This window comes from Sciurus vulgaris (assembly GCF_902686455.1).
Source record: "Sciurus vulgaris genome assembly, chromosome: 11".
Classification (NCBI taxonomy): domain Eukaryota; kingdom Metazoa; phylum Chordata; class Mammalia; order Rodentia; family Sciuridae; genus Sciurus; species Sciurus vulgaris.
The window spans coordinates 90,781,770-90,805,198 of record NC_136472.1 but is presented as its reverse complement, the minus strand read 5'-3'; the positions used below and the strand labels follow the sequence as shown (position 1 = coordinate 90,805,198).

The window sequence follows — 23,429 nt, the reverse complement described above, 5'->3', positions numbered from 1 at the left end:
ATTTGAAAACAGATGTTTTAGAAATGAGGGGCCCTCTGATGGGGCATAACTTGGCCTCCTACAGCCTCCACAACAATGACAGATGTGTGTCAGGTGTGTGGTGTCTGAGCCACACAGAATGATACCCCTCTTTCTTCCACATTGTAATCCTCTAGTATTTTGAACACGGATTCCTCCTAATTCACAAAAATAATACACAAAAATGGATATGTGGTACTTGCCATATAACCTAAGCTTCTAGATCTAGTGGTGCAACTTACCTCCCTCCCATAATGACATTCATCCTTTATGACCCTTATCAGATGCAAATGTCTGAGAGGAAGCATGCCTAGCCTGATACAGGACCGCATCGGCATTACTAAAGGATGTGAAACGAGAGCACTCTCAAGCAACTGAGACCCTTAGGACGAAAAATATCCCCTCCTTTCCCTCAGCCCGGCCGTTCGCCCAGGAAGGACCCAGGAGAGGTCTCTAAAGTGCTCTGGCATCTCCCACTAAGTTTCTACTGAGCACATGCTGTATGCATGATGCAACTCAAGGTGAGAGGAGGGAAAGGAGAGGGCTGGGAGATTCAGACTCTCCTTTCTCCCCTCCCATCACAGTCTTTCCATCTGAGCCACAATTATATTCAAATTGTCTTCTGTGGTGTGCCAGTTTTATGTGATGAGATTCCCCCTACCCCCTGCCACATACACCCCTAACTGGACCTTGCCCACAGAATTTTAGAAAGGCTGAGAAGAAGCATCAGGCCGCAGCAGCACAAGTGCCCACTTACGTTATTAAATGCAACTCAACAGTTAGTAGTTCACTTAACTCAGAAGTCAAGACACTTCCTCCAGAACGTCTCTACTTCCAGTTCTCTCAATCACAGCACACAGCAGGACCAATGAGTGGCCTTGCCCCAGGCTGCTTCAAAGGCTACCAGAAGTTCCCTTCACCTTGACAGTAGCACCAACTCCACTCTGCCCTTCTGGACCACATCACTTCTGTGATGACCCACAACTCATGGGCAGAGCAAGATTTAGTTAACAGTAAGTCAGAGTCCCTTCTGCTTTCCATCCCTGCTGTAATCCTCACCATCCTAGGCAGCCCCAACCAGCACCTACCATGCTGGGCCTCTGTGAGCTGTGGAGGTGAAGGGGTAGAGCCCCTGAGGAGCAGTGATTTTTGATCACAATTAACTACTATATATAGTAGGTTATCAATATAAAAGGAAAACTGACATAATCACTGAAGATGATATTCTGGTTTCTAATTTTATGCGCATCTCAACACAAGAAAACAAGGAACAGTGTTACACCCCCTTCCACATAGTGCCCCTATACACTGACTTCAACTCCCACCTAAGGCAAGACTAAGCCTCTCATAGTCAGGCCACCTCACTCCTCCTTGCTTCAGCTCATACTGCTCCTTATATTTGGAATCCAGCCTCAGAGTTCAACTCAAACTCTTCTCTGCTGAATGCCCCCATATTCCTGTGAGTCACAAGAAACCCTTCCTTCTGCCTTCCCGTTGCACGGGCTTTAGTACACACCTCTGACACCTCCCAGATCCCCCGAACCTTGTATTAGAAGAGTTCTACGCCCAACTTCTCTGCTAGACTGTGATTCCAAGAGGCAGATTCTATATCTTATGTGTCTGACCCCACCCACCCCATGCCAAGGAACGAAACCATGCACACCTGTTTCAATCAACAGCTAATGGTACTAAAAAGCTCTCACTCTCTCACCAGAGTTTGTGAAGTGGCTTCCATGTACAATGCAGGACACCAGGTTCTAAGGATCAATAGATTAAGTATCTTGTAGGTGAGACAGCCACAGGGTGAGGTATAATGCAATGTGTAAAGTATGTCAATGAGCAGTCCCAGACACCAGGGAGGGAGGGTGTGATTATCAGGACCGGAAAGGCAAAGCCACGTTTGGAGTTTGCAGGTGCTGTCCCATGCTTCTTCTGGGCCTATGCTCCTGGACCAAATGGGGTGGGCAAAGTGCTTGCTCCATTTAAATTACTCCACTCTGGGTTGTTCTTATTGTTCTCTTTTGTTTCTGAGAGCATACAACTAAACTGCACAAAACTAAATGTTGCATGACATGTCCCACTGTACCAGCTTCACATATTAATTTATGTACCTAAAGCCCTCATCATTTTATCTACATGAACACTCTACCTGATAGGTCTCCCCTGGTCCTGTTGGCTGTATCCCACATGTCCATCCTTCCCTTGAACTCCTGAAGCTTGACAGTTCTATGCCAAACTACCTGCCAACCTTCACCCTTTGGGACCTGAGTTCAATACCTGTCTGTTACTAAACCACACACTGCTGAATGATGTTACCTCATAGCAGCTTCATTCTAGTGCCCCTCTGGGTGATCAATACCCACAAAACAGGGAAAGGACCCTGTCTCAAAAACCTTTCATATCCTCCTCAAAGCACAGCAATGCTATTCACACAGCATGAGTTTAGACCCTTGCTGGGTAAACCCATTTCCAACCTCCCCACAAACACCTCTCAGACAAGCTGTCTATTTGAAATTTGGAAGTATCTAATGCACTTCTGGTGCAGATGTCTTAAGAGTCCCTCTAGTAGATGGACTAGAGCTGAAAGGAGATTTTGGATCGAGCAGGGAGTGCTCAAGATCTCCCTTCTGACTGTGCCCCACAAGGGACCCAAAACTTGCTTCTTCAGTTTTGGGACCATGCCTCATTTATTCCTGGGTCCTTGGTGCCTGGTATTTGGTTCAGCATGCAGCTGACACTCAAGGAGCATTTACTAAAGGGAGAAATTATCTCCAGAACACATGCAACTTGGTGATTTTCCTTTAGGTTCAATTCCCTGTCATCTAGAAGGCAAAAGGAAACCCTGAGGTCTACGTCCAGCCCAAAAATGAGGAAAAGTGAGAACTTAATTTCAACATGGAATTTGGCAACTTCTTGCCAAATCGAACAACTTAGTGCTGCAGATCACAAAATTAAACTCATCACTGCCTTTTTTCTAACCAGCACTTGCCTCAACTTCACTACTTCCATGAACAACACCTCCATTTTCCATTTATCCAGACCTACAACAAGTTTAACAAGTCTCTGCCCTTTATGGCCTATTAAAATACAGGTACCCAAGTGTTTCTTACTGCCCCTTGATCTCTCAGAAATAACACTTCCTTTCCCTCCACTCTTCACACTATCCATGCACAAGACCTCAACTAATGCTTCAACATATGGCACCCAGGCTTCCTAGCTCCACCCTCTCCCTTTCTTCACATCCAGACCCTGCATGCCATCATCAGGTTTATTAAGTGCTGTTTTCAACCAGTCTGTCCTCTGCTCAGTACTTCTCACTCCTGAGACTGTCAATTTTGCTCTTCTGTTACAATGTGACACAAGCCCAGCCTCACTCCCAGATTCCAGGAACCCTGACTAACCCTCTTTCCTTGGCTAGGACAGTTGCTGTCTTCCCTTCCAGGAACAGGTAATATGCTCTACCATCTCAAATTTTTGGCAAGTCTCAAACTCTGCTTATCCAAATTTCACCCACCCTCTTACATGTACTTTCTCCAAGGTCTAGCCCTACTGGCCTCCAGCTCACCCCACAACTGTCTTTAGCCCTTCTAAACTACCTCCCACTCTCTTTTGTGCTCAAAGTTAAGACTGCTGCCAAGGAAGATCAGTCAGGTGACCGTGTCCAAATTACCAGACTTTTGAATCTCATAGGACTATTAAAATGAGAATTTACATAAAGGGGATCTGTTCATCTCTCTATATATAATAAGGCCCTCCAAGTGAAAGATCTAACGCAGGCCAAGTGCAGTATTTTCCATCATTCACAACTCTACAGAACTAAGATAAGTATCAATAAAAAAGACAGTAAAAGGAGAATAGGCTTTTCATGGAACACTTGTTTTCACATCATACCTTTAGCCACTCAGGAACTTCTCTGGCACAAAATTTCGGGTGACTTAACAAACACTGAGGGGAAGGGTGTGAAAAGAGGAAACAGTTTTCCTGGGGCAAATCTGGTGGCAAGGGCATAAGTCAAAAGGATGCCACCGTCCAATCAGTGGGGATCAAGGAACCACAAAAGAGAAGTAGGGATGCAAACGGGGTCAAGGGGGATAAAAATGCACTCTGGGCAAAGAACGCTTCGGTTCATAAAACTGGGGCCACCTTTATTCCCAACTTTCACGTCCACTGATGCTACATGTCCATCCAGGGGCCTGCGGAGATTCAGTCTGTTGTGAAATAAAATCACATCTCACCAGACCCAGGCAGACCTCGATAACGCCAGCCCAGCCTGGGGCCGCCTCTCCGGTCCCGGGGTCTTACCGATCGAAATCTCCTGCGCGAAGGCCAAAGAGATAAGCAGCAGCGGCAGCCCCACAGCGATGCATGTGACCATCTTGTCCACCGCCAGCTCCAGCCGCAGCCCTTTAAACTTGGGCTCGGTGGGCTCCTTCAGCAAGAAGTCTGAGAACACGTACTCCGTGGCTAGGTGGGCAATAGCCATGGCTACTGCGCTCCGGGTTTGTCCTAGCAGGCCAACTGGGGCAGGTTGGGGTACCGCCGGCGTCTGAAGGACAGCACGACGCCTTCACCCCGTCACCGGCCTGGTGGGAGGCTTTCGCTTTCCCTTTGCTGACTCCCGCATCCCGTCTGCCTTTGTGTCTTGGTGAGTCTGGCTCCCGGCGATCCAGTTGGAGCCACAGTTGCCTCGGATCAGCGCCTGGCCAAGCACCTTCGGAGCCCGCGGGGCTGGGTCCCCGGCCCTCCCGGGTGCAGAGGTCCCGCCCCCGCACGCTCAGCCTGAGTCGCTCCCTGGGGGCGCGCGACACCCAGGCTCCACGCCTCTCGCGCACGCCTACGGGCCCGACATCCAACCCGAGAACAAAGCGCTTTCCTCACTTCCCCGCCCCTCCGCGCGCCCCAGCGCCAAAGCTGCCTCCCGGAGGCCCAGCGCGCTCAGTCCCGGCGCCGCGCTCTTCCGGAACCTAGGGGGAAACCGAGTACCCAGGGGCGTGGAGTTTCCGGAAGGCGCGCTGACGCCAGGCGGGGTGGGCGCGGCTGCATCCCGCGCCCTGCCCGCGTCCCGGGTAACGCGCGAGCAAAGGGTTCATTCCACCTAGTGGCCTCTCTGGAAAATCTCACTCCCTCCCATCCTCATTCTCCTCATTTCCTGGCATTTGGGATTTTTTCAAATCATTTCTGCAAGTTGCTCCTTCCTATGTGCACAGGTAGCCCCCTTTTATGCTCCACCCCCAACATGTGTACACAATGAAATCAGGTTAAACGGGACTGTAACATAGAACAACGGGTGACAAAATAAGGCCTATCGTAAGGCGTAGACCTAGAGTGTGTTGCAGAGCGGGCTCTGGACCCTTCCAGGAGCTCTCCGTAAGAGGGAGACGTGGGAGGGGGAGTATGTGCTGGTGACTGAGTCTCAGACCTGGATTAGCCCGGCTGGGCTGTTTTCTCTGTCCTTTGCCTTCCCAATCAAAGCGGCGTTCTGGGAGCCAGCGGAGGGGTGTCTACTGGTGCGTGGTGGCTACAGAAAGCTGCTTCTGAACCCCTAATGGGAAGTGGAAGATGAGAAAGAAGGAAAGAAACACTCTGACCACCAACATGGGACTAGGCAGGGCCTTTAAACCAGAAGGATCCTTGGGATGAGTTTGTCTGTCTTCTCTGCTCTTTGTGCCCTCGCAGGTGCTTGATGTAAGCCTTAAAACTCATGTGTCCCTCTCCACCCTGATTTGCCCTCTAAACACACAATCAAGGGCCTACACAACCCTTCAATTGGTTGCTTAGAAGACTTAAATCGTAATGTCTCCTTAAACCTGAACTTTTCTTCCCCATCTTGCTAAATGCACCACCATCCACTCAAGTGCCCAAGCAGAAACTTGGATCTCTATCTTTAACTCATCCACCTCTCCCAGCTACCACAACTGATTTCCGAATTCGCTTGCTTCACTTTCTCTAAACATAGCAAATCTGACAGCTCTCCACCTGCACCCAAACACCCCAATTCAGTCCTCTCCTAACTACATACAAAAATGTGTCCCCAGACCCACCAAGCCATTCTCCCCAAAGGCTGTCATAGAGAGCTTTTTAAAGCTCTAATATGATCATATTACTCCTGTACTTAAAAAGTACATTTTTTAGGGTAAAATCCCAATTTCTGCCGGGTGTAGTGACTCATACCTAGAATCCTCGTTACTCCAGAAACTGAGACAGGAGGATCCCAAGTTCTAGGCCAGCTTGGGCAACTAAGCAAGTCCCAGTCTCAAAAAATAAATAAAGAAATGAATAAAAATAAAAGCCTGAGGATACAGCTCAATGGTAGAGAACTTACGAGCATGTGGGAGGCCCTGGGTTCAATCCCCAGTACTTTAAAAAAATTATTTTCAAATTCTTTAGCATGACCACTATCTTTACTACTTCTCTTTCAGTTCTTCAAGTTATTTAGGCCCCTTGCCTGGCCTTCACCTGCCCCAAACACTACCCACATGACATCTTTGCTTGTTTCACAATCACCCACCTGTTCTCAGCTCAGTATCCCTTCCCCAGAAAAGACTTTCTGAGTAGACTTCACTAAGTTAGGTCCCTTTGTTAAATAGTTTTGGGATACTGACACCACAGGTTACTAGCTGTCCTAGCTGTGGGTCTTGGGGAAGTTACTTGACCCTCCTGTGACTCAGCTTTCTCATGTGTAACATGGTTATACCTTTTAGGATTATGGCAAGAATCCAATGAGTTAATGCATGTAAAGTGCCTAACATGGTGACTTGCAGCTGATGAGCACTGTATAAAAGCTTTTATTGCTCTCTATTTTTCCTTCTTGAGAGTAATTACAGCCTGACGCAGTGGCACATGCCTGGAATCCCAGTGGCTTGGGAGGTTGAGGCAGGAGGATCTTGAGTTCCAAGTCAGCCTCAGAAACTTAATGAGGCCCTATGCAACTTAGCAAGACCCTGTCTTTAAATAAAATATCAAAAAGGGCTGGGGATGTGGCTTGGTGGTTAAGAGCACCTGGATTAAATCCTCAGTACAAAAAAAAAAAAAAAAAAAAAAAAAAAAGAATAATCACAACTCAACAAACGTTTAACTGTTCATTTATTTAGTTTATCACCCTCTAAATATGGACAGCTTCATGAGGGGATGTCTGTGCCTAGGTGCGCTACTTTTATCCTCAATACTTAGCATAGATGCCTGTTACGTAGGAGGTGTTTTAACTAATATTATTAAATAAATACCATTTGAAGATGTTTCACCCTGAAAAAAATTTTTAAAGTGGCTCAATTTACATTCATTTATCCATACATTCAAAGCTTATGTTATAGGCTGGGAAGGGGCCAGTTCTTCTTGGCTCAATGAATGAAGACACAAAGGTGAAATGATTGCCCTCCATTTCCTTAAACACCTCATGGATTAAAAGGAGTAAGACATATATGCAATTGACTATAATTCAAGTTAGAAAGGGGGGATGATCATTGTGAAAGATGGGGCTTGCAGCAGCTACAGAGAAAGAGTGGGGCCTGGAAGGATGAGTTGGTTTTGGGCAGGCAGACCTGGGACAGGAACTTTCTAGGAGTGAGTTAATGAACTCATCCTACAGGTCAAGCAGCCCCTCTTTAGGAAGCTCCCAGGATCCCCCAGTTGTAATGAACCATTCTTCCCATAGCTCTTCGCTCTTCTGGGCTGGTATTTGCTCATTCTGCTGTATGGGATAGTTGGTTGCTGGTTATTATTGATCAACCTTTGAGGATCTGGGCTGAATTCGTAAGTCTTGTAAACTGCCCTCAATGCTGCCAGTTCTGTACATTCAGTCAGAAGTCAGCCTGTGTTTATTGAATTCAAAATGGGCACAAGAAAGAGAACTTGCTAGGAAATGGGAAGTAGACACCTGACCCTGCAGCAGGGAAGATAGAGGGAAGAAAGTCAAAACTAAAAAGTAGCTTCCATAGGGTAATAAAGTTTGTCTCATTCCACCTATGTACATGTATGCTTACACGAATGGTATGAATCTACATCGTGCACAACCATAGAAACGAAAAGATGTACCCATTTGTGTACAATGAATCAAAATGCAGTCTATAAAAATAAAAAAATAATTGAAATAAATAAACGGATTTAAAAAATTTTTTTAAAAAGTAGTTTCCAGAAAAAGTGGACTTTTTTTTTCAGTAGACATCAGGGAGTTTGGGGAGGGAAGTAATATAAATAGAGTTTAAATAGAACTGTTTTAAAATGATTAATATGTCAGCCATGTATGAAATGGATTGGAATGAGAAAGTGGGGGTAGAGAGGTGAAATGAAAAACTGTCAAGATTTTGAAAAACTGTCAAGAAGTAACAAGAGCGCAAATGGTTTATGTGACTTCCAGAATAGAGAAAAGTGGCATTTAAGGACATGATAGTTAAGGGAGTCATTTTTCCCATTGTAAAAACAATGTGATACATGCCAACATTCTTTGGGAGGAAATGAGGAGGCAAGAGACCAGATTCACCTCCTGAGTTTGCCAGTTTGCCACTTAACTGCCTTATGACCAATGTTTGGTCACTAGAAATCTCTAAGCCTCAATTTTCTTATTTGTCAAATAGGGATAACACTACCCACCTCAGGAGCTGGGGATGTAAGTTACTGGTAGAGTGCTACCTGGCATGCATAAAGCCCTGGGTTCAATCCCCAGAACCGCGCGCGCGTGCACACATACACACACACACACACACACACACACACACACACACACACACACAAACCAGAAAAAAAAAAAAAAAGACAGAACACTACCTACCTGAACAGATTGTTCTGAGGATTAAATGGTATATTGTATTTTATGTCTGATGAATCATAGATGTTTAGCATTTGATAGCTGTCCTTACCAATCTCACACTCTAAACTTGTCAAACGAAAGAATGAAAGTGTAGGTAATATTGCATCTTTAAAAAAATTTTACTCCTAGATTTTTGACTTAATTTTCATTTTGGATTAGTTTTAGATTTACAGAAAAATGGAGCAGAGACAGAGAGTTCCCATAAACCCCTACTCCTGTATCCAAGTTCTCCAGTTATTACCATCTTACATGAGAACTGCACATTTGTTACAATCAATGATTAACATTACGAATACATTAATCAAAGTCTATAGTTGATTCAGATTTCTTCAACTATCATTCTGCTCCAGGATCCTATCTAGGATAACATGTTATGTTTAATTGTCATGTCTCTTTAGCTTCTCTGGTCTGTGACACTTTCTCGGACTTTCTTTTTTATTTTTTTGGTCTGTTTGGTTTGTTTTATGTGCATTTTTCAGCTTTTGTTTTTTGTTCCAGAGGTTGAACCCAGAGGCTCTTTATATTTTATTTAGTGACAGGGTCTCACTGAGTTGCTTAGGACCTCACTAATTTACTAAGGCTGGCCTCATCCTCCTGAGTTGGTGGGATTAAAAGCATGAGTGCCACATCCACTTTCTTTGTTTTGATGACATCATTGGGTTTTTTTCATAAGGTGCATTTGTGGAATTAATTACACATTCTCTTCTCCTGTCTGCCCTGTCCCCATTACTTGCCCCAGGGTCATTGCCTAGTGTCATTGTTAGAAGGAGGTCAAGATGGGTTTTGAGCCTCACAGCCACTCTCCCAAAATTCTGTTTTTCTTGTTTGAGATACTTGATCTTTGAATATGAGATATTTTGCAAACAAAATAGGCCAATTCAAAATAGTCAAGCTCATTAGACCTACTGTTCTGTTTGTGCCTTCATTCATTTGGTCAGTCAGTCAAGAAATATTTGCTGAGCAACCCCTGTGTATACACCATAGTCTGTGCTGAGGGTGCAGCAGTGAGCAAAACAGGTCAAGGGTCTTTGATTCAAAAGTTTACATTCCAGTCAAAGGTGAGACATCAGATGGTTATGTCCTATGATGAGTGCTGCAAGGGTATTCCCTTTGCATTATAAGGGAAATAATAGGGGGAGGGACCACTTTAGAGAGGGCAATGGGGAACTCACATCTGAGCTAAGAAAGCTGGGAAAGGGGAAGGGAGTTCTGGAGAGGGTGAAAAGGGAAAGTATTTGAGGTATGGAAAGGAGCACATGCAGAGGCCCTAAGATAAGAAACTACCAGGATGTAGGAACTGGTAAAAGCTGGAGCAGAGGAGAATCCAAGGAGTTGGAGAGGTGGACATGGGCCTAATCACTCTGGGCCTAATAGACCAAGGAAACCAGTTTGGATGTCATTAAAACAAATGAAAAGACATTAAAGAGTATTAACCAGAAAAGTATTGTGATCCAATTTGGAAGAACACTGTGGCAGTTGTGCAGACAGTGGATGGAAGGGACAGGCATAACCACAGGCTGGTTAGGGACTGCTGCAGTGGTCCTGCTTGAATGGGATTTTGAGGCTCAACCTCAGTCAGGGTTGGAGAAACACATGTTGAACTTACTAGCATAAATATGTAGTTCAGATCCATGAGAATAGACTAAATAAACTGTGGAGAAGGCTGTAAAAAGTTACGACAAACTGGGTGACACACATTTATTCCCTTACAGTTCTGGAACTCTGAAGTTTGAAATCAGTTTCAAGGTGTCAGCAGGGCCAAATCCCCCTGGAGGCTCTGCAAGAGAATCCATTACCTGGCCTTTTCCAGTTTCTTGAGCTATGTTCCTTGACTTGTGGCTCCTTCCTCCATCTTCAAAGCCAGAAGCATAGTATCTTGCTTCAGTTATCACACTGTTTCTTCTCCTGTAGTCAAATTTCCCTCTGCCTGTCTTTTTTTTTTTTTTTAATTTTAATTGTAAACAAATGGGATACATGTTGTTTTTCTGTTTGTACATGGAGTCAAGGCATACCATTTGTGTAATCATAAATTTACATAGGGTAATGTTGTTTGATTCATTCTGTTATTTTTTCCCTTCCCCCACCCCTCCCACCCCTCTTTTCCCTCTATACAGTCCTTCCTTCCTCCATTCTTACCACCCTCCTTATCCCTAACCCTAAACCTAACCCTAACCCTAATGCTAAACCCTCCTACCCCCCATTATATTCCTCATCCGCTTATCAGCAAGATCATTCGTCCTTTAGTTTTTTGAGATTGGCTTATCTCCCTTAGCATGATATTCTCCAATTTCATCCATTTGCCTGCAAATGCCATAATTTTATCATTCTTTATGGCAGAGTAATATTCCATTGTATATATATGCCACAGTTTCTTTATCCATTCATCAATTGAAGGACATCTAGTTTGGTTCCACAATCTGGCTATGGTGAATTGAGCAGCTATGAACATTGATGTGGCTGTATCTCTGTAGTATGCTGATTTTAAGTCCTTTGGGTATAGGCCAAGGAGTGGGATAGCTGGGTCAAATGGTGGTTCCATTCCAACCTTTCTGAGGAATCTCCATACTGCTTTCCAGAGTGGCTGCACTAATTTGCAGTCCCACCAGCAATGTATGAGTGTACCTTTTCCCCCACATCCTCGCCAACACCTATTGTTGCTTGTGTTCTTGATAATCGCCATTCTAATTGGGGTGAGATGAAATCTTAGGGTAGTTTTGATTTGCATTTCTCTTATTATTAGAGATGTTGAACATTTTTTCATATATCTGTTGATTGCTTGTACATCTTCTTCTGTGAAGTGTCTGTTCATTACCTTAGCCCAATTGTTGATTGGATTATTTGTATTCTTGGAGTAGAGTTTTTTGAGTTCTTTATAGATTCTGGAAATTAGTGCTCTATCTGAAGTATGAATGGCAAAGATATTCTCCCACTCTGTAGGCTCTCTCTTCACAATACTGATCGTTTCCTTTGCTGAGAGAAAGCTTTTTAGTTTGAATCTATCCCAGTTGTTGATTCTTGCTTTTATTTCTTGTGCTATGGGAGTCCTGTTAAGGAAGTCTGATCCTAAGCCAACATGTTGAAGATCTGGACCTACTTTTTCTTCTATAATCTGCCTGTCTTTTGTAAGAGTACTTGTGATTACATTCAGGGCCAAACTGGATAATCCAGGATAAACTCTCCATCTCCTGCTCTTTCATGTAATCACACCTACAAAGTCCCTTTTGTGATATAAGGTAACATGCACAGGTTCAAGGATTGGGATATGGAATCTTTGGGTGATGCTATTCAGCCTACAATGAGAAATGAAGGAGAGAAAGGCAACCAGTATTAAATTCTGAAGCAACATTTTATATTTGCATGAGAACCTTGAAACCTTATCTTCATTTAGGTTCAGAGGAGAAGGAGGTAGCAAAGCAGATTGAGTCAGAATAGAAACTGAGAAAGAAGGAAGGCTGGCAGGGAGACATGTTACAGAACCAAGGAACTAGAGTGGTGTTTGGAAGGAAGAGGATGTCAGTTTTTGCTGAGAGGTTGCGTAAGATAAAGATGGAAAAGAAGTCAGTGGAAACAGTACCATGGTTGATAATATTGACAACAGCAGGTTGGAATGTAGGGTTGGTTGCACTGGATTGGGAGCCATTGAAATGGACTGAGCAATGTAGGGAATGAGGAGGTACAGGCAGCAGCTGTTGATATAGGTTTTTTTTTTGTTTTGTTTTTTGTTTTTTTGTTTTGTTGTTTTGTTTTGTTTTGTTTTGTTTTGTACCAGGGATTGAATCCAGGGGGCAGTTAACCACTGAACCACATCCCTGCCTTTTTATATTTTTTATTTAGAGACAGGTTCTCATGAAATTGCTGAGGCAGTCCTTCAACTCATGATCTTCCTGCCTCATCTTTCAGAGCTGCTGGGATTACAGGCATGTGCTACCATGCCCAGTGTGGATATAGCCCTTTACATTCTGCTTTCAAGGGAAGAAAGACACTGGGAAGTGATTATGGAGTTAAGGAAGATAGCTCTTTGTTTTCTGTCTTTAATGGTGGACATTGCTGATGATTTCATAAAATGACATGGGAGGAAAATCTGATACCAGAGGGAACTAAGACTTTGGGAAAGCAATAAGAAGTTAGGTCCTAGGTCAAATGGAGAGACTGGCACTGCTATGAGTAGGAATGCATCTTCCCTTGTAAGAGGAAGAACAAGTGTGTGTGAAGCAGGCCAGGTTGATTGTCTCAAGAGAGAATGAAAGAGTGTGGTGCATTGGAGCAGACAAGGTTGAGGAGTCATATTAATTGTGGAGATGTATTGTTTTGGTTTGTTTCCCTTAAGTATAACAGGCATAGTCAAAGGTGATTAGAGGATAATTTTATTTGAAACTCTCCTTCCCCCAGTTTAATGAAAGGTAATTTTGAGTGGGAAAAAAAAAAGCCCACACAAATAGCTATCTTATAATATGTGAAACTTTATTAAAAAGAGAAATGGTGCAAACTCGTTTAAAAAATCAACTAAGTGAAAAGGAAAAAAACAGAACTAAATAATTTGTTGTTTTACTAAAGGTGAGCAATAAATAAGGCATTTACCATAATTATTATTATATAATTATAGAGCCTACACATATATGAAAACGGTACAGCATGTACTACAAAATCACATTGTCAATGGTTCGCAGAATGGAATTCAAAATCTTTTGGGTACTGTGTTTGATGTGACATTCAAGTAAACTACAAACAATTTTTAGCATTTGCATCCTGTCTTACGTAAGACTATAGTTTCTATCAAATTACCCAATTCCCCTCACCAAGATGAAGTTGAGAAAGTATGAAAGGTCCCTTCACCAGAGTATTTATTAGGTTCTACTGGTTCACCTGGATATTCAAAGGATCCACTGCTAAGGCAGATGTTCTCGTATCACTCATTTGGCATTGGCATCCCAGGGCAGCTTGCCCTGAGCTAAAGGCAATTTCACAGCCTAGCAATAAACAAGTTGCTTTTATCAATCTTATACCTAATGTCTAGGCATGCCTTCAGAGAGGGTGGATTGCCTCATAATGGGTTGAGTTTAGTTTCTCCGTATTTTATTTTTACATGTGAGCCTTGGAAACTGAATACTATCTTCAAAGCTAATTTTGGTTTAAAAAACTGCCACCAAGACTCTCTTTTTCTCACCTTTCCTTTCCCTTTTTTCTCCTCCTCTCAAGGGCCATGTGTTGAAGAGGCAATCTCTCTAGGATTTCGAGAGATCCCTTTTCCCAACCACTAAGCTGCATTGATGAATTCCTCGTGGTGCTCCTCAAATGCTGAGGCTGTTCTTATTTCACAGATGATGGAGACCTGGGAAGAGTTCCCCTAACTGAATGAGAAGATGAGATTGAAGATTCAAGCCCAGACTTGAAGTTCTCCTTCTTCCTGCAAGCTCACACTAAACTCTGACTCACAGTGGGAAAACCTAGCCTGTTGCTTCACAGATTCCAGCCCTCCTGCAGTCTGGAACAGAAATAGAAATTCTCTAGTTGATTTTTGAAAATGTAGACATTGCCAGGGAAACATATTGTAAAAACATATAAAATGAAGTGAATTGTAAACATTCAAGTATTTCTACAGGTTTGCATAAAAACAGCAGCAATTAAAAAAAAAAAAAAAACCCTTATAACTTTGCCTTGTCTAGCAAACAGTGCACAGGCTATTTATATTAAAGGGGGAAACACCAGGAGATCTGGTTAAAGCCTCCAAAATATCATGTAATCCAATTCAATTCAGCAGATACTGACTTAGACATTTCCATGAACTCCTTAGAAACTTGTTTTTCCTGGGACAACTAAGGGAAGCATCTTATGTAACAGTGTTGAAAAATCAGTGCTATTCCAGTTAGAAAAATGTTTAAGGCACTATGGCTCTTTCTAGAAGTTATTCATCTAGAAACTCTAGCAATTAACTAGGGAAGCACTGCTTAATCTAAAAATTATGAAAAATGGAATATGAAAATATCTTTCAGAGAGTCTCCCACTTCAGCAAATTTGTTCAGAGAACAGACTAGGGGTTGGCATTCCTTAGTCCTGCACATTCTCCTTTTTTGGCATTTTATACCTGAGGATTATTCACAGCCCATTTAGAAATAAATAAATAAAAGCAAATTGCTTTGGATAATGTTCCAGAGGATCAGAAGCCTGACACAGGACACAGTGTCAACCTTCCTTGGTGAACAATGCCTTGGTCCAGTTTCGCTGTTGACTGCCACCCAGCCAGCTGTGGAACCTCATCTATTCCTGCTGAGGAAGACGGAATGATTCACAGAGCATCCGTGGGGAGTGCACAGGACTGAACTTCCTGATAAGCCATCTGTCTCCTTGCAGAGCACAGTTTGAGGGAGAGAATCACGGTGGTAACCAGGAAGAGAAGTCCCATGATGAAAAGGATGACCAAAGTAGCCTTGGCTCCTCTGGGACCCAGATTCTTGCCAAAGAAATAGAGGTCCTCCCTACTTGGTAGTTCTGTGAAAAAGAAAAGTGAGGTGTCAGGTGACTGCTCTTTCTGAGGAATGAAACAGTGAGGCATTCACATGCAGGATGCAGGATAGAGTATCATTACCGTCGGAGGGCACTGTGGCCGGGTGGGATGCCCCTCCAGAAGGAGACTTGGTGGAGTATGGAATCCTGTTGTCTGGACAAAGAAGGTAAGTTGATTGTTTTATAAACAAAAGAAAGAGATTATTTTCATGATACAAGTCATATCATTTCACCAGCAAGGACTTTACCCCATCAGTATCTGCCATCTTTCTTGGATTCTCACTGGGCAGCTTGATACCAGTACACATGTATTCTACTCTTCCCACTTCCCAGTTCCCACTCACCCATTGACATCCATCTTGAGCATCATGGCCTCAGAAATCTGGGCTCTAACCTTTACACTGTTAGCTCTCCTATTTCTGCCACTGATGCCTGTACTGTGCACTCATTTATGACACACTGTCCTCCATTATGGTTATATATTTATATATCTGTCTCTCTTACTTGACTTCAAGCTCTTTGGGGGCTTATCTGGGTTTTCCTTACACCTCCTATTTTCCAGGTCTACAGGAAATTAGGTGCCATCATCTGGCCTCACTGACAAATAACAATACCTATGTTCCGGAGGACGGTGTAGGTTGTCTCCATGCCAGCATGGATGTGATCAGACACATGACAGTGTAGCAGCCATGTCCCTGGGTGATCTGCAAAGAGTTCAATGGTTTGGAATGTCCCAGGAAAGAGATCATAAACATCTTCTCGGTAAGATCTATCTATCTGCAGAAATTAAAAACAAAAACAGCTTGTGACTTTCTTTCTCAGCACAACAAGAAGGAAAAGAAGAGCAAATAAACACACTGTAAGCAGAAGGAGTGAAAGAGCAGAAATCAAATAAAGCCAAGAATAGAAACAATAGAGATAAATCAAAGAAACCTAAAGCTGGTTCTTTCCAACAGATCAATAAAACTGATAAACCTGGTAGCAGCCAACTTCTATGATGGTTCCTAGTGATCCCCATTTCCTAATACTCATAACATTTGGAATTCCCGCCCATGTTACATGAGGGTTGTTCTGTGTCACCAATAGCATATGGCTGAAGAAATGGCATTCCACTTGTTACACTAGGCTATAAAAGACTATGACATCTGCCTTAGACCCTCTTGTACTCTCTCTTCTTGGATCAGTCACTCTGGGCAAAGCCAGCAACTCCCATGCCACACCTGTAAGATAATGACCAGATGCATTCAGTAAACAGCCACATGAGTGAGCCTGAAAGTGAATCCTCTGAATCCAGTTAAACCTTTGACAACTGCACCTCAAGTTATCTTGATTGCAGTCTCATGAAAGATGCCAAATCTAAACTAACCAGCTACTCCCAATTTTCTGACCCAGAGAGACTGTTAGATATTAGGTGTTCGTTGTGTTAGTCCATTGAGTTTTATAGTCGCTTGTTAGGCAGCAATAGATCAGTAATGCAAATCTTTAGACTGACTGACCAAGAAAAAGGAAGGAAGAAGTCACTAAGACCTTATAGACATTAAGGAGGATAATAAAGGAATATTGTACAATAGCTCTGTCTCCATAAATTCTGCAATTTGTATAATAGGAACAAATTCTTGAAAAGACACTAACTGCCGAGAGAAAGAACATAAGAAATATATAACCTGAATAGCAGTACATCTAATAAACTAAAATTATATTAAAACCTTCCAACAGATCCAGATGGCTTCATTGGCAAATTCTACGAAATATTTTTAAGTATTTTTATTAGTCCATTATAGTTGTATATAATACTGTAGTTCATTTTTACATATTTATACAAGCATGAAAAATAATTTGTTCTAATTCAGTCCCCAGTGCTTCCCCTTTTCCTCCCTTCTTCTCTCCCCCTGTTCCCTTTCACTATTCTACCAGTCTTCTTTTATTTATAGTTCTTAAAATCAGTGCATTATAGATATGCATAAAGGTAAAATTCACTGGTATATTCATATACATACATAGGAAAGTTTGGTCAGTTTCACTCCACTGTTCCTCCTTTTTTCCATCTCTCCTCCCTCCCTCTCAATATCCTTCCTCTACTCCACTCTTCTTTCTTCTATTTTCATATGATCCCCCATACCACCTTTTAAAAATATCCAGAATACATAAAGAACTCAAACACTTAACATAAAAAAATCCAATTAATAAATAGACAAAAGAACTAAACAGACTCTTATCAAAAGAAGAAATACAAAAAGCCAACAAATATATGAAAAATAATAAAAATCTTCAGCAATCAGGGAAATGCAAATCAAAGATTTCATCTCACTCCAGTCAGAATAGCAATTATTGAAAATACAAATAATAATAAGTGTGGGCAAGAATGTAGGGGAAAAGGTACTACACTCATGTATTGTTGACAGGACTGCAAATTAGTACAACCACACTCTGGAAAGCAGTTTGGAGATTTCTCAAATTAGAAATGGAGCCACCATGTGATTCAGCTATCCCACTCCTTGGTATATACCTGAAAGATCTAAAAATCAGCATACTGCAGGGATACAGCCACATCAATATTTATAGCAGCACAATTCACAATAGCCAAGTTATGGAACCAGCCCAGGTGCCCATCAACAGACACCTGGATAAAGAAAATGTGGTGTATATACATCATGGAGTTTTTCTCAGCTACAAGGAAAAATGACAGTATGTCATTTGCTGGTAAATGCATGGAACTAGAGAACATCATTCAAAGCAAAATAAGACACACCCAGAAAGTTAAGGGTCAAATGTTTTCTCTTCTATGTGGAAGTTGTACCAAACATTTAAAGAAGAATTAATACCACTTCTAAATAAAAGCTAACATGAAATAGAAGAGGGGAGAACACTTCCAATTCATTTTCTGAAGCTGGCACTAGCCTGATATCAAAGCAAATAAATAATAGAAAATAAAGTTACAACTAGCATTCCTCATGACCATAGATGCAAAAATGCTCAACAAAAGTCTAGCAAAGTAACTCCAGCAATAAATAAAACAGATAAAGCATCATGACCAGTATGACTTATCCAGAGAATAAAAAGGTGGTTCAATGTTTGAAAAAATCAATCAATACAATTCATCAATGGGCTAAAGAAAATCATCAATTTCTAAAGAAGAAAAAAATCATATGACCACCTCAAAAATGAGCAACTATTTAATGTGATTTAATTTACATGTTCATGATAACAACTCTCAGCAAATAAAGAATTGAAGGAAATTTCCTCAACCTGTATTGGAATCTACATAAAGTTATAATTCTCTTTATATTCAATAGTGAATAACTGAATACTTCCCCCACAAGGTTAAGAAAAAGCCAGGGATGTCCACTTTCCCTACTCACTTTCAAGATCATACTGGAGGTTCTAGCCAGTGCAATAAGACAGAAAGGAGGAGGAGGAGGAGGAGGAGGAGGAGGAAGAGGAGGAGGAGGAGGAGGAGGAGGAGGAGGAGGAGGAAGAGGAGGAGGAGGAGGAGGGCAATGGGGGAGGAATGGTAGTAGCAGCAGTGGCATACAACTTGAAAATAAAGAAATAAAACACTCTGGTTGTTTTTTTGTTTTTGTTTTTGTTTTTTTTTTGGGGGGTACTGGAGATTGAACTCAGGGGGACTCGACCACTGAGTCATGTCCCCAGTCCTATTTTGTATTTATTTAGAGACAGGGTCTCACTGAGTTACTTAGCACCTCACTTTTGCTGAGGCTGACTTTGAACTCACCATCTTCCTGCCTCAGTCTCCAGAGCCTCTGGGATTACAGGCATGAGCCTCCCTGCCCAGCTAACAATCTGTTTTATAGACAACATGATCAACTATGTAGAAAACCCCCCTAAAATCTCCTGGAACTCAAGTGAGATCTGCAAAGTTGAAAATTGATTTAAAATGAATGATAGCCTCACAGATAAAACCTCAAATTGTAAAACTTCTAAAACAAAGAAGAAAATCTTCAAGACCTTGAGTGAGGAAAAAAATGTATTATATATTACACTAAAAACTTGAACCATGAAAGAGAAAAAATGGTAAATGGAACTTTGAACATAATTAAGAAATTTTGTTCATTGATATAATGTTGAGAATTAAAAGAGAGGCCATTAAGTAGGAACAAATATTTGCAAATCACATAGCTGATAAAGACTTTGTGTCCAAAATATATAAATCCCTCAAATTCTACAGAAAGGAAATAAACAATACAATTTTTAAAATGGGCATAGTATATTCTACAGATTTAATGCCATCTCTTTTACATTTTTCACAGAACTAGAAAAAAATTCTAAAATCTCTGGGAAACCACCAAACACCCAGAACAAGCAATTTTGAAAAATAATAATAATGATAATAACAATAATAAAGTAGGAGACAGTATGCTACCTGACATCAAAATAGACTGCAAAACTATAAACCCTAACCCTAAAATATACCACAAAACTATAAAGACTATCTTAGTCTGTTTTATGCTGCTATAACAGAACACCTGTGACTAGATATTAATAAAGAATGAAGATTTCTCTCTGGCAGTTTGGAGGCTAGGAAGTTAAGGGACCTGCAACTGGTGAGGGCCTTCTTGCTGCATGATCCTATGGCAAAAAGGTGGAAGAGCAAGAGAGCACACAAGCCAGAGAACAAGAGATCAAATTTGCAGCCTCAAGCCCATTTATAATCAACATGAATCCATTTGTGAAGGAGGGGTCCTCATGACTTAAACAGCCCCTACTAGGCCCTACCTCCTAGGATTAAGAGGGATTAAGTCTCCAACACATCAATTTGGGGGGACACATTCAAATCACAGCAGAGACAGAAAACAGATCAGCAGTTGCTAAGTGTTACGTATAGGGAAGTAATCAATACTAGAGGGTGCAATTAGGAAACTTTGGGAGGTGATGGAAGTATTCTGGTTTTTTTTTTTCTGTATTTTGTGTTTTATTGGTTGTTGTTTACATCTCAGTGCTTACAAAACAGAATTATACAATAAATAGGGTGACTTGTATGCAATGTGAATGACATTTTAATTCTAAACATTTTTTTTGGTATTCTCTACATTTATTTAGATCTTCCTGGATTTCTTTCATCAACATTGCATACTTTTCAGCATATACATCCTGAGTGTGTTTTGTTAGATTTACACTGAAATGTTTAATTTTTTGAGCAATTTGTTTTAGAAAAGGAAAAGTTTATTTATTTTTAAAACTTTTTTTATTTTTACAGACTGCATTTTGATTCATTGAACACAAATGGGGTACATCTTTTTGTTTCTATGGTTGTGCATGATGTAGATTCATACCATTCATGTAATCATACTTGTACAGAGAGTAATGATATCTGTCTCACTCCACCATTTTTCATACTAAGATTTCATCTTACTCCAATTAGAATGGTTGTTATCAAGAACACAGACAATAATAGATGTTGGCGTGGATGTGGGGGAAAAGGCACACTTTTACATTGCTCGTGGAGTTGCAAATTGGTGCAACCACTCTGGAAAGCATGTGGAGAATCCTTGGAAAACTTGGAATGGACCCAGTTTTGACCCAGTTATCCCACTCCTCGGTTAATACCCAAAGGACTTAAAATTAGCATACTACAGTAACATAGCCACATCAATGTTTATAGCAGCTCAATTCACAATAGCTAGATTGTGGAACCAACCTAGATGCCCTTCAATAGATGAATAGATAAAGAAACTGTGGTATATATACATAATGGAATACTATTCAGTCATAAAGAATAATAATATTATGGCATTTGCAGATAAATAGATGGAATTGGAGAATATCATGCTAAGTGAAAGAAGCCAATCCCCAAAACCCAAAGGCTGAATGTTTTCCCTGATAAGTGGATGATGATATATAATGGGGGTGGGGAGGAGGGGGATGAGAGAAGAATGGAGGAACTTTACATAGGGGGAAATGAGAGGAGGGATATGAAAAATGGTGGAATTTTTAACATATATGTATGTGTAACTTTTGAAAATCTTATAAATTTTTAATTTAATTTTAAAAATGTGTATTGAAAAAGTCAAATTCTAAAACAGCATAGCTATTTAACATGTGAAATGCTAATCACCATAGGCTAATATTTGGTGTCCTTTGACATACACAGAGGGGAGTGGATAGTAGTTGTTTTATTAAATTACTGTTTATTGCTGTTAAGCTAGAATATAATTCTGACAAACTAGAAACAATTCTAGTTTACCCTACAGATTAGATAATCATTATCATGCACTACCCTGCTTCCTTGTAGATGGCAACTGAGAACTTGAGATGACAGAATATTTGGACTTTATCCCTGGAGACCTGATTCAGCAGGTCTGAGGTGGGGCAGATCAGGCAATCTGATCTTTAAATAGTTCCTCAGGTGATTCTGCTGTTCAGACAGCACCACCCATATGGTTCAATTTGATGACAGAGAGCAGGAGGCCACACATGGTCCAGCCCAGCTCCTCAAGGCAAAAGTCAAAGTAAAGTTGGGGGGACCAAGCCAGAGCTCTAAATCTTTATTGGATAGGGCTAGAATGTTAACTAATCACAAAGAAAAGGGGAGGGGCAGGAAGGAAATGGGATGGAAAAGGATAGGAAAGGAAAAAGGACCAACCCTCAGGTGCTTCCATATGCAATATTAACAGAATAATACACGTTGGCTAAACTATGGCCAAATAACTGATGAAAAACTGCTCTCTGAGACTGGGAGAGCTTTTACAAGCACAGTAATACACACATACCTGTTTGGAAATATCTACTAGAGTAAGGGTACAATCACATTTCTTTGCTTTATTCTCTTACATGAACCACCACCCCTCACAAGCACTGTTGCCAAGAAACTCCCTTATTTCTCAGTGGAAATGCATTGGATCCATTAGTTCAAAAAAATCTTCCCCCAAACATTTTTCTTATACTTACTTTGAAAATATAGCTCTCTGCATGATAATGGATAGTATGTATGTCCACTTCACTTCCTATTCCTAACAAATACCAGTTTGTCATTGTATCTTCATTCATTATGAGGCCATGGAGATTTCCAAAAATCTTTCCATTAATGGCTAAGAAGGCAAAAAGAAAATAGTCTCTGGTCAGTGAGAAGACACTACTTATTCTGATTTTAGAAATGGTTCAAAATCTTCAGGTTACCAGTATTCTTTTTTTTTTAATTAATTAATTATTTATTTATTTTTTACAGACTGTATTTTGATTCACTGTACACAAATGGGATACATTTTTTCATTTCTGTGGTTGTACACAATGTAGATTCATACCATTCATGTAATCATACATGTACATAGGGTAATGATGTCTGTCTCATTCCACTATCTTTCATACCCCCCTCTCATTTCCTTCTACATAATCTAAAGTTCCTCCATTCTTCTCTCACCCCCTCCTCCCCACCCCCATTATATATCATCATCCACTTATCAGGGAAAACATTCGGCCTTTGGGTTTTGGGGATTGGCTTCTTTCACTTAGCATGATATTCTTCAATTCCATCTATTTATCTGCAAATGCCATAATATTATTATTCTTTATGACTGAATAGTATTCCATTATGTATATATACCACAGTTTCTTTATCTATTAATCTGTTGAAGGGCATCTAGGTTGGTTCCACAATCTAGCTATTGTGAATTGAGCTGCTATTAACATTGATGTGGCTATGTTACTGTAGTATGCTAATTTTAAGTCCTTTGGGTATTAACCGAGGAGTGGGATAACTGGGTCAAAAATGGGTCCATTCCAAGTTTTCTAAGGATTCTCCACATTGCTTTCCAGAGTGGTTGCACCAATTTGCAACTCCACCAGCAATGCAAAAATGGGTCACCAGTATTCTTGTCTACCTGTGAAACAGGTAATAGTCTCACTCACACTTACCAACAACCCTGCCATTCTAGATCCAAAATTCAGAGTACCAGGAAGCTTTATACAAAGAGAGTAGAAAAGAGAAATAGTTTTTCAAAGCTGCATCTTGGGTGGCAGTATTTGTTTATCTAATTTGTGAGTTAGATTACAGGCTCATTGGTGAGAAGCCAGATCTATACCTTTCTACAGATGAGTGGCCTAAGCCATGAAAAAAATCAAATTTATTTATATAAACACTGAATGAATTAGA

General features: G+C 41.2%; 2 protein-coding genes across 2 annotated transcripts in view; both read right to left on the bottom strand.

Moving 5' to 3' along the window:
- The window catches only part of PANX1 (pannexin 1), a 39,743-nt gene extending 34,764 nt beyond the window's left edge, over nucleotides 1-4,979 (bottom strand). The window contains exon 1 of the mRNA XM_079105202.1: nucleotides 4,321-4,979. Coding sequence (XP_078961328.1) covers nucleotides 4,321-4,501 — 181 coding nt within the window. The 5' untranslated portion in view covers nucleotides 4,502-4,979. The remainder of the gene's footprint in view (nucleotides 1-4,320) is intronic.
- An 8,325-nt stretch (nucleotides 4,980-13,304) lies between these two features.
- The window catches only part of HEPHL1 (hephaestin like 1), a gene marked incomplete at its 5' end in the record, with an annotated part of 79,018 nt that continues 68,893 nt past the window's right edge, over nucleotides 13,305-23,429 (bottom strand). The window contains 4 exons of the mRNA XM_079101918.1: nucleotides 13,305-15,307; nucleotides 15,405-15,476; nucleotides 15,937-16,099; nucleotides 22,229-22,368. Of these exons, the coding sequence (XP_078958044.1) occupies nucleotides 15,105-15,307; nucleotides 15,405-15,476; nucleotides 15,937-16,099; nucleotides 22,229-22,368 (578 nt within the window). The 3' untranslated portion in view covers nucleotides 13,305-15,104. The remainder of the gene's footprint in view (nucleotides 15,308-15,404; nucleotides 15,477-15,936; nucleotides 16,100-22,228; nucleotides 22,369-23,429) is intronic.